This window comes from Daldinia vernicosa, assembly GCF_022497035.1.
Source record: "Daldinia vernicosa strain CBS 139.73 unplaced genomic scaffold F5Y00scaffold_3, whole genome shotgun sequence".
Classification (NCBI taxonomy): Eukaryota; Fungi; Ascomycota; class Sordariomycetes; order Xylariales; family Hypoxylaceae; genus Daldinia; species Daldinia vernicosa.
The window spans coordinates 285,233-297,302 of record NW_025953919.1 but is presented as its reverse complement, the minus strand read 5'-3'; the positions used below and the strand labels follow the sequence as shown (position 1 = coordinate 297,302).

General features: G+C 47.8%; 2 protein-coding genes across 2 annotated transcripts; one reads left to right on the top strand and one right to left on the bottom strand.

Annotated features, from left to right (window-relative positions):
• The first annotated feature begins 2,945 nt into the window (after positions 1-2,945).
• On the top strand, positions 2,946-4,180 carry F5Y00DRAFT_100744 (uncharacterized protein). Its single transcript, XM_048003772.1, has 2 exons — positions 2,946-3,508; positions 3,791-4,180. Exons 1-2 carry the CDS (start codon positions 3,283-3,285, stop codon positions 4,165-4,167), a joined length of 603 nt encoding a protein of 200 aa, XP_047869314.1. The 5' UTR covers positions 2,946-3,282; the 3' UTR covers positions 4,168-4,180.
• A 3,526-nt stretch (positions 4,181-7,706) lies between these two features.
• On the bottom strand, positions 7,707-12,063 carry F5Y00DRAFT_224579 (P-loop containing nucleoside triphosphate hydrolase protein). The gene is made up of 4 exons (XM_048006022.1): positions 11,931-12,063; positions 9,594-11,877; positions 9,311-9,398; positions 7,707-8,618 (listed from the first exon to the last, which is right to left on the bottom strand). Exons 1-4 carry the CDS (start codon positions 11,948-11,950, stop codon positions 8,053-8,055), a joined length of 2,958 nt encoding a protein of 985 aa, XP_047869313.1. The 5' UTR covers positions 11,951-12,063; the 3' UTR covers positions 7,707-8,052.
• Positions 12,064-12,070: the final 7 nt, after the last annotated feature.

Below are 12,070 nucleotides of genomic sequence, written 5' to 3'. Positions count from 1 at the left end.
TGCCGTCAGAGACTCTCCACCTGTTATCGTCTCACATTAGGCGCTATTAGAGAATTAGGAAACGCAACAGCCGTCACACGATGCGCCACCTCAGCATACTATGTATGTAGGATACGGGGAACTTTTTTTTTTCTTTTTAATTACTGCAGTAGGTCACCGATGGTATTACCAGGCCCGATATAGGGTTGAAACGTTTTAAGGAGAACTAAGCGCATCAGATGTCAACTCTAGCTCTCCCACACGAGAGGTACCTACGGTACTCGAGTAAGGTATCGTGGCAAGTCAATAGCCGCCGAGGCTGCAATAATAATGATAATAGTAAGTGACCTACATAACATGGTAGCATGTCAAATCATGTGTACCTATGTATGCGTTCCTGGGAGGGGAATAGGGCTGCGAGGTGCATAACCTACATACCTACATATGGACATACATATGGACATACATACTGCGGACGTTCATCATACATACCACGACGTAATGGTGGCTTGCCAATGCTCATGCCGCTCCGAGCGGACATGTATGTAAGCCTGCTTCTAAACCAGATCAGGGGCAGGCACTTACTTGCTGCCGACGTGCGTGGAGTCGTGGACAACCAACCGGCAAACATCTCGGGATCTTTTCTAGCGCCTACAATTTACATAGTATATACAGCGAGACCGAACCCAAATCGCCAGGTACCTCTTCGCCTTCACCTGCGATAGACACGATCTTTTACAATCGTCTCCTTTCCCTATTAGTACACAAATTAGCCCCTGCAGACCGTCCCTGTTTGCATGTGCCATGTCGACGGTCCTGGTATTATTAACTGAGAGACTAGCGGTCAGGTCTGCATGCGCCAACGCCTACTAGGGGAGCTCTCGCGTGTCTCCCAATTCCAACGGGGTACGTGGGCTGGTGGGCTGGCTGGAGAAAGAGAGTCGCAAAGGTGTGGAAGCGACCTGAGCGAGCACTTGCATCTGCATTGCAGATTGCAGGAGGCAATAGGAGCGGCTATATAAACGATTGACAATGTAAAGGACTGCTGTCCTTGGAGCGATAATTGGTCGTCGTCAGCCATCTTCGCTTACCCGCTTTCCCCCGTCTTGTTGTCACGCAAGGCTCACTAATCAGAGTTCAGAGACCCCTTTTTCCCACAATACGGTACGCCATCTGTGCGAAGTACGTCGTATTATTCATACCAGTTGAACCCTTCTGACCCTAAACCTAATAGACTGATGGATGACACCGTCGTGACGGGATTGATCATTGATCTGCCTACGTATACAGGACCACAGGTTCAGTAGATAGGTAGGAAATAGGTAGGGATTCAACTGCCCGAAGACCCGAGACATCCTAGTTGCTGCCAGGTAGATTGTTCCCCCATCAGGGTCTACCCAATCAACGAGCTTCTACGTTCCAACCTTACCGAAGGAGGATTAGGACTATGGAACTAATTGATTTGTGATAATATAGTCATCAATAATCGTGGTTCACTAGATCGTCCCCTAGGTGCATGCAAAAAAGTACACCGTCGCATTCGCAAATCGATAGGCGCAAGCTGTGTCACTCCTCGTGCGTTGCAGATACTATGTATGTATGGGTTACGAATGGCAGCGAGGACCTTACACTGCGCTTTGAGTGCTGGTACCGCATAGAAGATATATCAACTAAATATAGGTCTAAATATAGGTTTAATCGACCACCGCATGATGCATAGTATGTATAATGTCGACCCGATGATAAGGGTTCATGGCGAATCTCGCTGAAAGATGCGCAGCGGATCTTGGGGTACATACATAGTAGGCATAAATACGGGATATTGGCAGGGCTGAAGGATCAAGAATAGTCGCTTCTTATATTAAAACAGCAGCATATAACACGTGCCGAGTACTTGGGACGGCTAGTTCCATACGATGACAGACTTTCCCGATCGAGCTTAAGAAATGTCGTTATTTATCTCTTTCCGGTAAACTTGACCGGAGCATACGACATATTCGGACTGCCTACGTATTTATTCACCTGTCGATCATCAGGTACGGTGGTCCGGATCTGAGAACGGGAACGGTAAACAGGCCCAGATCGAGAAGGCTCCGTGTGCCTGACAGCTTACACTAGATGCTAGGTTAGATAACTAGCCTAGCTTCAGCTGAAGTGAGATTGAAGAGAATACCTAAGAGATAAGAGAAAAAAAAAATGTAAGTATGATGACTCGCATAACGTCCGGCTTTTTCCCGGGACTACATATGTATAGCGCCTCTCGCCATCCGCCATAAAAAAAAAGTTTCCAGCGGAAAAGAGGAAAAGGTCAATGTCCGATGATATCACCGATAGCACAAGTTTTGGAAATTTTGGATATGGTGACGACGGGGTCTTGCTAAATTTATTGCGCATGAATTTCGAATCAGTGAAACAGCCGCAGCTCGTTGCAACGGTTGTATCACATCCGGCACCGTGCACGCCGAATCTACACCCCCTCCCCCCTCACCCCTCCCTTGCATCCACACTACCTAGCCTTGAGGAAATCTGTCGCGTCGCATCTATTCGCGTCCAATATCAAAGGTTCTCAAATTCAGGGGCAGGTGACCGGTCGAATATCTGGAGAAAACGAATGTCGTGTGGTGTGTATTTATAGGATTGGTCAAGGTTGTCAAGGTTGTCTATGGAAATGAGCGGTAAGTTCCGTTGAGACGATAAATACATTTTGAATATGGTCCGAATAGAACCGCTAATTATTAATATTTTGGCAGTACCTATCAGTAGGTACATCATCCTAGCTTGCCTGTTTGCCTGTTTGTCTTAGGTACATGATGTAGGGACTCTCTAGAATACTACCCTAGGTACATTATAGGAGTTGCTCAACCTTTTTCTTCATCGACCAATGATAAACGGTATAATTGAAGTTACTAGCTTACCAGAGAGACCATATCCAATTAGGTACTGATTTGATAAGATCGATAAGATAACTATACCGGGTAAATGATGTCCCGTGTAAGCCCCACCGCCTGAGCACGGGCACCACGTTCGCCATACACTACTGGAAGTCCCGCAATTACTGATTACATCAATTTGATCACTACAACGAACAAAGCCGTGGGGTCATACATAGTACACATCTTTCACCAAATAATCCCTGCCACAAACAACCTCTCACAAATTTCGCATCACTGTGCATTATATAATATCATATCAGACTATCGGACTATCAGACTATTCGTATTAGTTAGTCGGGTTCAAGTCACATAACACATACCTAACCGCCAAACGTGAAACCATTCCTCATTAATATTCACGCCTATCAAGATGGAAAAAGACAATGCGAATCCTACTATCCTAAACACTTCGCAGCTTCCGACAAGACAACGTAAGAAGGGGCGCAAAGTTCAAAGAAATGACGTGGCCAAAATCAATAACATGATGCGAAAACCACAATATCTATCCGATCCCTTCTACGATATCTCGTGGTCGGACGACACAGAGAGCGATGACGAGTTCACTGCGGAACCCATTGACGAACAGGAAGTATACGGTAAGACAACCCTTCTCAAGTAATATATAAAATGTCTACGGTTTACATGGTTTGAAGATGGGATGACGCGGAGTTACTGGGATCATCATTATTACCCTTCTCCCTTCTCATCTTTCGTACGGCATATTTTAGATGTCAGAACATGTCAGATTCTTATCGCCCCCACGCCCAGATGTTCCAGATATTCTACCCTGAAACCCACGACATGCCCATGATATGACATGGTCCTTCTCAAGCATAGAAAAAGCTACTCTACTTGATCTAGCAGCTGACATTTCTCAGATCTGATATCCACCATCTCTGACCCTGAACATCCACTTTCCTTAGGTCAATTAGCAGTGGTCAATTTGCCTGACATCCATATAACACCGTCTCCATCAGCAGTTGCGGATCCCAATACTTTGACGCGAGTCTTGGTCGAGATCACCCCTACCATTACCCACTGTTCACTGGCAACCGTTATCGGTCTCGGTGTACGGGTACGTTTGGAACAGGCCCTTCCTCCCAACTACCGAGTGGATGTCGTAATCAAAGAGGGAACTCACAGCCAGGACGACCAGGTAAACAAGCAACTAGCCGACAAGGAAAGAGTTGCTGCAGCCTTGGAGAACGACACCCTCAGGGGCGTTCTAGACAAGATGCTGGAGACTTGCCTATGAAAATTACATTTCATAGCTATCTAATATTAACATGGCTCATGGGCCATGATTCTTGAGCGATTTATTAAATACCTACGATGTATCGCTACAAAAGTAACGATAACATCTATATACAACATCCCGCGTTTGGTCAAGTTTTTGAAGTCGGCATCTGAACTACCTAAAAGGGACGACCAGTGCATGAAAATCGGCCTATCAGCTGCTTGGATATCCAGAAACCGGGCTCTGCCTGCCGTGGCATCCTCGCAGGCGACAGCTAGAGTAGAAAGATCCACACCGGCTTCGAACCCGGCCTAATCGCCCGCCAAGCCGTTACCGATCACGCGCGGGATAGACTCGGCGGTGTACCTGTAGATTTGCTGCGGGATCACGTAGCCTATGGATACGGAGAACTGATTAATGATGTATTCGCTGTTAGGTATTTTAGTTGGCTGACAATAATGTCCAGCAGACATTAAGTCTACGAGGCACCTTAGTCGAGCCCCTAATACTCGAGGTATATAATACTTGGTTCAGAATACAAGCAATTCGATTCGCCTTTGCAGATATGTTGTTTTAGTCAAGTATGGGGGTTCCAATAGATTTTCCATTCTATTTTTAACGCAACATTGGTACAATCTACTTCTCAGACTTTGACGTTAGCTTTTACCTGACCTGGATTTCTTGGAATATTTTTGTCATGGGCTGTAGATACTCTCAAGGAGACAGATGAGGCAACTGACTATACACGAATAAGTTAATAACAGGTAACTAACAGGTATATACGGCTAAAAATGCTCTAAACCGGGTTAATCGGCCCTTGTCGCCCTAAAGACGATTGATTACCTAGATGATAGGTGAATCACGTTAAGATCAGCGATTTTCCGACCTTGGTTTTCGCAACCGGGGAACTTCGTATTCACCCTAACCTAGTGTGGATCCTCTCCCGTATGTAAAAAATTCCGGCATGGGGGATATGGACACGAGATGAAGCTGTCAAGGTTCGGGTCGGCGCGAAGGCGCGCTTAAGACTGATCGGGTCGTAGGTGATGAATAGGTTATGCTTAAATCTAGTTACGTACGTCGTATAAACTCGTGTAAGTAAATGAAAGAGAGTTTAGCTTAGCTATTCGGTAACTAACTACCTGAATGCTTATATTGTTTATTAATAGTATAGTTATACATTCTAGTTAACTAGACTAATAATAGTTAGCTAGCCAATGTTGATGTCTACCTACCTTAGGTATCTCCTTGCTACGAAACCTACAGTATAGACTTGGGTACCTAACTACAGACAGAATGCTCATGAGAAACAGTGACTTGGGGTTCGCTACCTACATCTATCCTCTGGCTTTAAGCGGGCTTCTAATAACTATCGGTTTACCCAAGAGGTAAGTAAGTATCTGTTAGTTAGTTAGCTTTCTTCAGGGCCACCAGTCAGTCACCACCGTTCTCTTCGGCCGCCCCTCTTTGTTCGTGCCCCCTTTTCACTCGCTCCTACTATAACTACCTAACCTAACATATTCTTACTACTGTCGTGACGTCTCATGCATCGATGTCAATGTGGGAAACTGTAGGTATAGCTATTTCTCCTAACTATACATAGAAGGAGATGTACATACATACCGGCAAGAGCTCCTGTCAAGTTGACTTGACTTATCTACTAGTTACTGACAGGCGGGTGGGTGAGATCCGGAACTGCCGGTCTCTTTGATATCTTGTCAAACTTGACGGAACTTGATAGTAAGCTTCATATAGAATCTTGCATGCTTTGAGTCTTATGATGGAGGGTAATAGTAAAGAATGGCCGTACCCAAGTTTCGGTCTTAGAGGAAGTGAGTGTGTCCATGGTATGCGAGCATCTTGCTACTCAGTACACATACATACATACATACATGGTGACGGTAATGGAAGGACGTCCACTCGCTTTCGTACCTTGAAATATCAAATCTTTCTTTCTTTTTCTGGAACATGTCCCTCCGGTTCTCATCTATACGTGCTAGGTAGAAACTCGTGTGATTTACTACCGACTGCTATTTCATAACTCACTTACTTACTAGTTGGACGGCCTCGGCTCGTTGACGATGTTGTAGCTCGTAATCCGAGGGCTCCGATGCGACCCTCTACAGCTGAAGGAAACTAGAGAAGAGAGAGAGGAATAATAGCATGCCGTACATTACCTAGCACTTAACTCAGTTGAGTTACTCGAGACTGACGGCCCCTAGGGGATACATTTCTTTTGAACGTTTTGTGCCCGGAATCCTTCCGCACTACATATAGTATTTCATATACCTGCGGCTAATATTGACAACACATAGTTCAACTACCTACTACATCCTCACGCTCGTCAGCACTGCAGCTTCTGCTAGAGACAATATGAACATTTTCACTCCTGATGATCACTTACTTCCCTGACGTGACCTTGATACCCATCTCGATTTAACTAACACAAGCCCTCTCCCTGTCTGTATACTAGAAAATACTAGGTATCACATACATCCAGACTAACTAACCTAGACTTGTCATTCCTCACTCTCCAATACCAATACTAATACCGTCGTAACAGAACCCTCAAGGCCCCCATTTTAACCAGCGAATAACAACAGCCCTCGGCTCCTGTAACAACGCCCAAAATGAAACCGTGAGAGAGAGACCTACCATCCGTTACGCATATAACTCGGAAACGACTGGCGCGAAGAGAAGAAAAGAAAACTGCAATGTAGATCTTTCCACGCATTCATACATTCGCACACACTCGCCTATATCTCACATGACTCGAAGCATATTCCTATTCGCCGCGTCTCATCACTCGCCCTCGCCCTCACTGACTGTTGGCCTGCCCCCCGTGCCGTTCCCCCAATCCTTCCATCCAAAGCTTCCAACCCACACCCCCCCTTCCCCTTTCCCCTTAGCTCGTCTGATACCTACTACCTAGGTACCTACCTATTCCCCTACTATGTAAACCGACACACTCAACATTGTCTATCGCCTCCCTCCCTGCCCGTCACTTACCTACCTACATATCCCAAGCATGACCTACATACATACCTACATATGCAACCCGTCCCTCGCTACCGCCATCCGGCCCTTCCCGACCCACACCGGTATGGTATCCCCAGATTTCCAGATAACCACCACCTAAACTAACTAACCTAGCTCCATATTCCCTCGAGTCACGAGCTAACCAACCAACCCAGTTTATACATACATATTTCACACGTACATACATATGTACCTACCTACACACATACGTATACCTAAAGCGTGGGGGGGAAGGGGGTATATTACCGGACACATATCTCAAACATAATATGCCGCGGGCGAAGAAGAATCTGGTTGGCAGGCGCTGTTACCGTTACTAACCGCCAGAACAGATAGACATGGGTCACAACCCCCAGGGTTAGGTTAGGCGAGCAGGTAACCAATCACGTCGCACGGTTCCGGCGTTACTCGCGGCAGGGCAGGGCAGAGGCTCTTCTTGCTTTTCGATCCTTCTTCTGTCTTTGCCGCGCGAATCACTGGTTGGAGATGTTCCGGTGGGAAATAAGGATAGGAAAGAGGTTGGTCGATCTTGTTGTAAGTTTCTCCCTGTTTATTGAACTACTATAGAGCCCAGATGGCCTTATGTGTGTGTGCTCTTTACACATTATATCTGTCTATTAACCTACGTTGGTGTTTTGTGGGGTAGCCTTGGAGCTGAATCCTTCTAGACCAGCAAGCTGTGGCCCAGACCAGTCTGCCTCTTACCCTGGGCGCCCTACCCCTTCATATGGGCCTATAGTAGGCTACTGATAAACTAACTAGGTACCTGCGTGCTAACTGTACAATATATAGTTGCTAGTATTGTCGAATCTAGGCCCTTTATTCAGTGTTAAGGGGCGCCTTCGAAAACTTCACCTAGATCTTTCATGGACTACCAAGCGTGCCGCTCTCCATGAGGCTTTGATAGAACTCGGGCTCGAGGAACTTCGCCACGCTTACATCCTCGCTGAGACCCTTGCGTCTTCTGGTCTTGAGAACAAAATCTCTAGCCGTAGCCTGGGCATCAGCGGGTTGTAGCGGTCGTAACACCACCTCCTTATCGAGCGGGTCGCCGGGCACCTTCTGCCACTTGTCGAAGACGAGGCTCACCATGGCCTGGCCTTGCGTCTGGATGCGAACGTCCGTCTCGAAGCCGAACGAGTCGATCACCGGAATTAGACCACTGACGCGGTATAGTGGTGTGCCTGCGATCGGACCGTCCGATAGTACGTGACCTCTTCTGCGAGCTAGAACATTGTATAGCACAGGGACGGCATCTTGGGGACCTGTCATCGAGCACGCATACAAAGGCTCCATAAGGCGCGGCGATGCCATGAGGAATGAGCTGTAGCACGCGCGTCGCGCAGTTGGAATGATCTGACCGCCGCCCCTGAAGATTGCCTCCTGTGCTAGGGATACGTCCATGATACGAAACTTGGTGTTGCGGATTGCTACAATTGCAATCAAAAGTTAGCAAACTCCGCAAAGTCAGGGTATAATAACGTCATTAATCGGCGTCTGGTTCATTCTGTGATATTACTGGATTGGGGATATGTCACACGTGGATGCAACAAAGGCTATCCTCGAGACAGACCCCTGGTGAGTGAGCCTTGAAGACGGGTGTTTCGGTAGGCTCTGTTGTGTCAGTGTCTCGTACCCTTGGTGTGCGCAAATCTCGCCTTACGGGTTCGATAGACGAAGTCTGATCGAATCTGCACAATGCACAGAGCAGGGTCCCTGGTCCCAAGAACTCGTAGCTTATGTCTTGGCAAGGTACGGACATGGGTTGCAGTCCATATTTGGAACTTGTCAAGCTACCTAACGCATAGTGATAGGTCTATCTCCACGTTTGCCGTAACACCACCATCTTGGATGGCCTTCGACGCCTAGCGCCTTTAGGTATTTCGAGTAGGGAATACAAGCTGCTACGCTAGTAACAGCAGGACGCCTTCGCGTCTCGCTCGAATGCGTTAATCGCTTGTGAGCAATGAGGTGCTAACATCCGCATGAACGATTTTAGGTAGTAAACGTATGTAGGGAGCTTAGACTAAAAAAGTTCCAGATGGGACGTGGCGAAAAGCGTGGGATCGACGCTGGGTTGGGTGGGAATGACAATAAAATGCAACGGGATGTAGGTACTCACGTTCTTCACATAGAGGGCCTTCTCTGGTAGCCCAACTAAACCCTTGGCGAATGGTCTCGCGCACGCTCCTGAGAAGCGTCTTATCCACCTGCCGAAAAGATTAGGTGTGATCCAAGTAGAACAAGAACAAGATTCTAGAATTGTGAGGCTGAAATTGCGAAGGTATTGCCGCATGCGGACCCATAGGGTGACACTCCACGCTACAGAAATCGCATGTGTAGTAAGACGCCGAGCTTTCAAGGTCACAATATGGTGGGGGAAAACGACAGAATGGTCAACTTACGTCGAGTGTGTCGTCCTGCAAGATATTAGGTCCCTTCTCATCCGGGCCGAATGCCCAAATGCTCCTCGCGGCCAGCAGATCCCATCCGTACTTTTCCTGGAAGAATTTGCCCACTTTTCGGGCACCGTCTTGCATCTTGACGCGGCCGCTCTCGATATCTTCCGCGATTCCGTCGTCGAGCGGCTCGGCGACCATAGTAATCTTGTTTTTCTTGTTCGGCGTAATGGCGTAGCATTTGGTAGCTGACATCTCGTCTACTGTCTCGCAGAAGCGCGTGACGGGATCCGAAACCTTGATTTCCATATCTGCGTACAACCGTCGCAGGTCGTGTAGGACACAGTCCATATACAGTTCGCCAGTACCTAAGATGATGTGCTCGCCCGATTCTTCCACCTTAGTAGTGATTAGAGGGTAGCTTTTGTTAATTTTTCGTAAGCCGTCAAGCATCTTGGGTAGCTCCGAGGGGTTGATAGGTTCTACTGCCACCTTCAGAACGGATTCTGTGAAATGCGTAACCGGTTTGAAGATGTAGGCTTCCTCGTTATCCTCGAGTTTCGGCGGTACTATTGTCGCCGACTTCACGATTGAATTGTCAACGCCGCTCAGCAGCACCCAGTTCCCGGCGGGGACTCCGTCGGTTTCGACATTGTACCGCGTCTCGGCGATGTAGACGTTGGAAATAGTAGCCGTAGCCATGTCTTCCTCATCGTCGATAGAATATCCCTCTCCGAGCACCCGCACCTGCATTCCAGGTCGAGCAATCCCACTCATCACCCGGCCAAATGAGTAGAAACTCTTAGCATCCGAGGAGTTGAATAGCTTTGTGATGTGTACGACCAATGGGCCATCTTGGTCGCACTTCTTCATGGATTCGGCCACCTTGGTGTCCAATGGGCCGGTGTAATACTGTTCCAACTTGCGTTCCGCTGCTTCTAACGGAGATGGGACATTCTTGACAATCATATCGACGAAGCCGGTTGACGGGCCGAAGAACTGCTCACAGACCAGCTTGAGCAGCACCTTGGCGTCCGTCTTGTACTGTGACGGCTTGAGTACTATGCCTAACGTCGCCAGTACACCCTTTAGCTCTTCGGGACTCTGGCTGATAGTGTGGGAGAAAACCTTATAGATAGGCTCCAAGACAAAGTGGATAAACGATCTCTTTGCGCGCTCCTCGCCGGGGAGAGGTTTCCTGCTGAAGGTCCTCTTCTTCGGATTAAAGTAGATATCGCCCCAGAGGCGCTTGGCGAATTCCTCGGTATTCACACCGGGGAAACTATCGGCGTACATCTTTGAGAAGGACTGTAGCGTAAAGCACCAGCCCATCTGGCTACACGCGAATAGCACATTCCCCTTCTCTGGACTTAACCGCTTCTGATCTCCGGAACCTGGTCGAGTATTTTCGATGACGGTATTCACCTCCTCGATAACGTGTTTTAACTTGAAATAAGCATCGCTCGGCGGCAGTCTTAGTTCTAGTATAAGCCTATCGACCTTGTTGATTATCAGGGTCATCGGAATATCTTCGAGAACGGCGTGCTTGATGATCTGCTCCGTGTTGACTTGTACTCCTTCTACTACATCCACGACCAGCGCAACGCCGTCCACTAGCCGCAACGCCGCCGCAACCTCGTCGACGAAGTTAACGTGACCCGGGGTGTCTATTATATTGAACAAGTGAGATTTGCCCTTGGTGCTCTGTAAGACTAAGCTCATCGGCGCCGCCTTTACGGAAATGCCCCTTTCCCTCTCCACCACGTGGGTATCGGTATATCGTAGTTGCTCGTCTCTTTTTCTACCCGTCCGCTTCTCTAGTCTGTCGGATATATCATGCGTCTCGAGGACCAGCATATCCATAAAGGCGGTCTTGCCATGGTGTAAATCTCCGGCTAGAGCTACATTCCGTATTTGATCGGGGAAGTTCATGAGATCGGTCATGAAATTTCGGTCGAAGTGGACGGGAGGAAGGTCGACCTCTTCGATAGAAAACTTCTTCACCTCGACGGGTGCGACGATTGGTTGCGAGAGCGGTTGTGCATCCTCCTCTTGGACTAATGTTTCGACGTCTGCTCCATATACTTGTTGCGCCGTCGGGTAATATTGCTTGTCTTCATGTAATACCACCGCGTTTGAGGGCCCTTCATCATCTACTTCCATTAATTCCTGCCCTGTAACCTCAGCCGCCTCCTCGGGATATTCGTCATCGAGATACGCGCCCGCGTCGACGCCATGCTGGGATTCTTCCTCAGATGCTTCGGCATCCTCCCCGATGAAATTTCCGAACCTGGTCAATATAGTTAGCTTAGGGATGGAACGCGACCAAGCAGCTATACGTACTCATCATAAAGGTCATCCATGGCGTAAACAAGGCTTATGCGTAGGTCAATGGGTTTTTGAGTAGAAATACGACGATAGCTTGATGTCGCGCTTAGAAAAGTTACAACTTACAAAGTCGAGATGCAAGGCTGACTATAGCG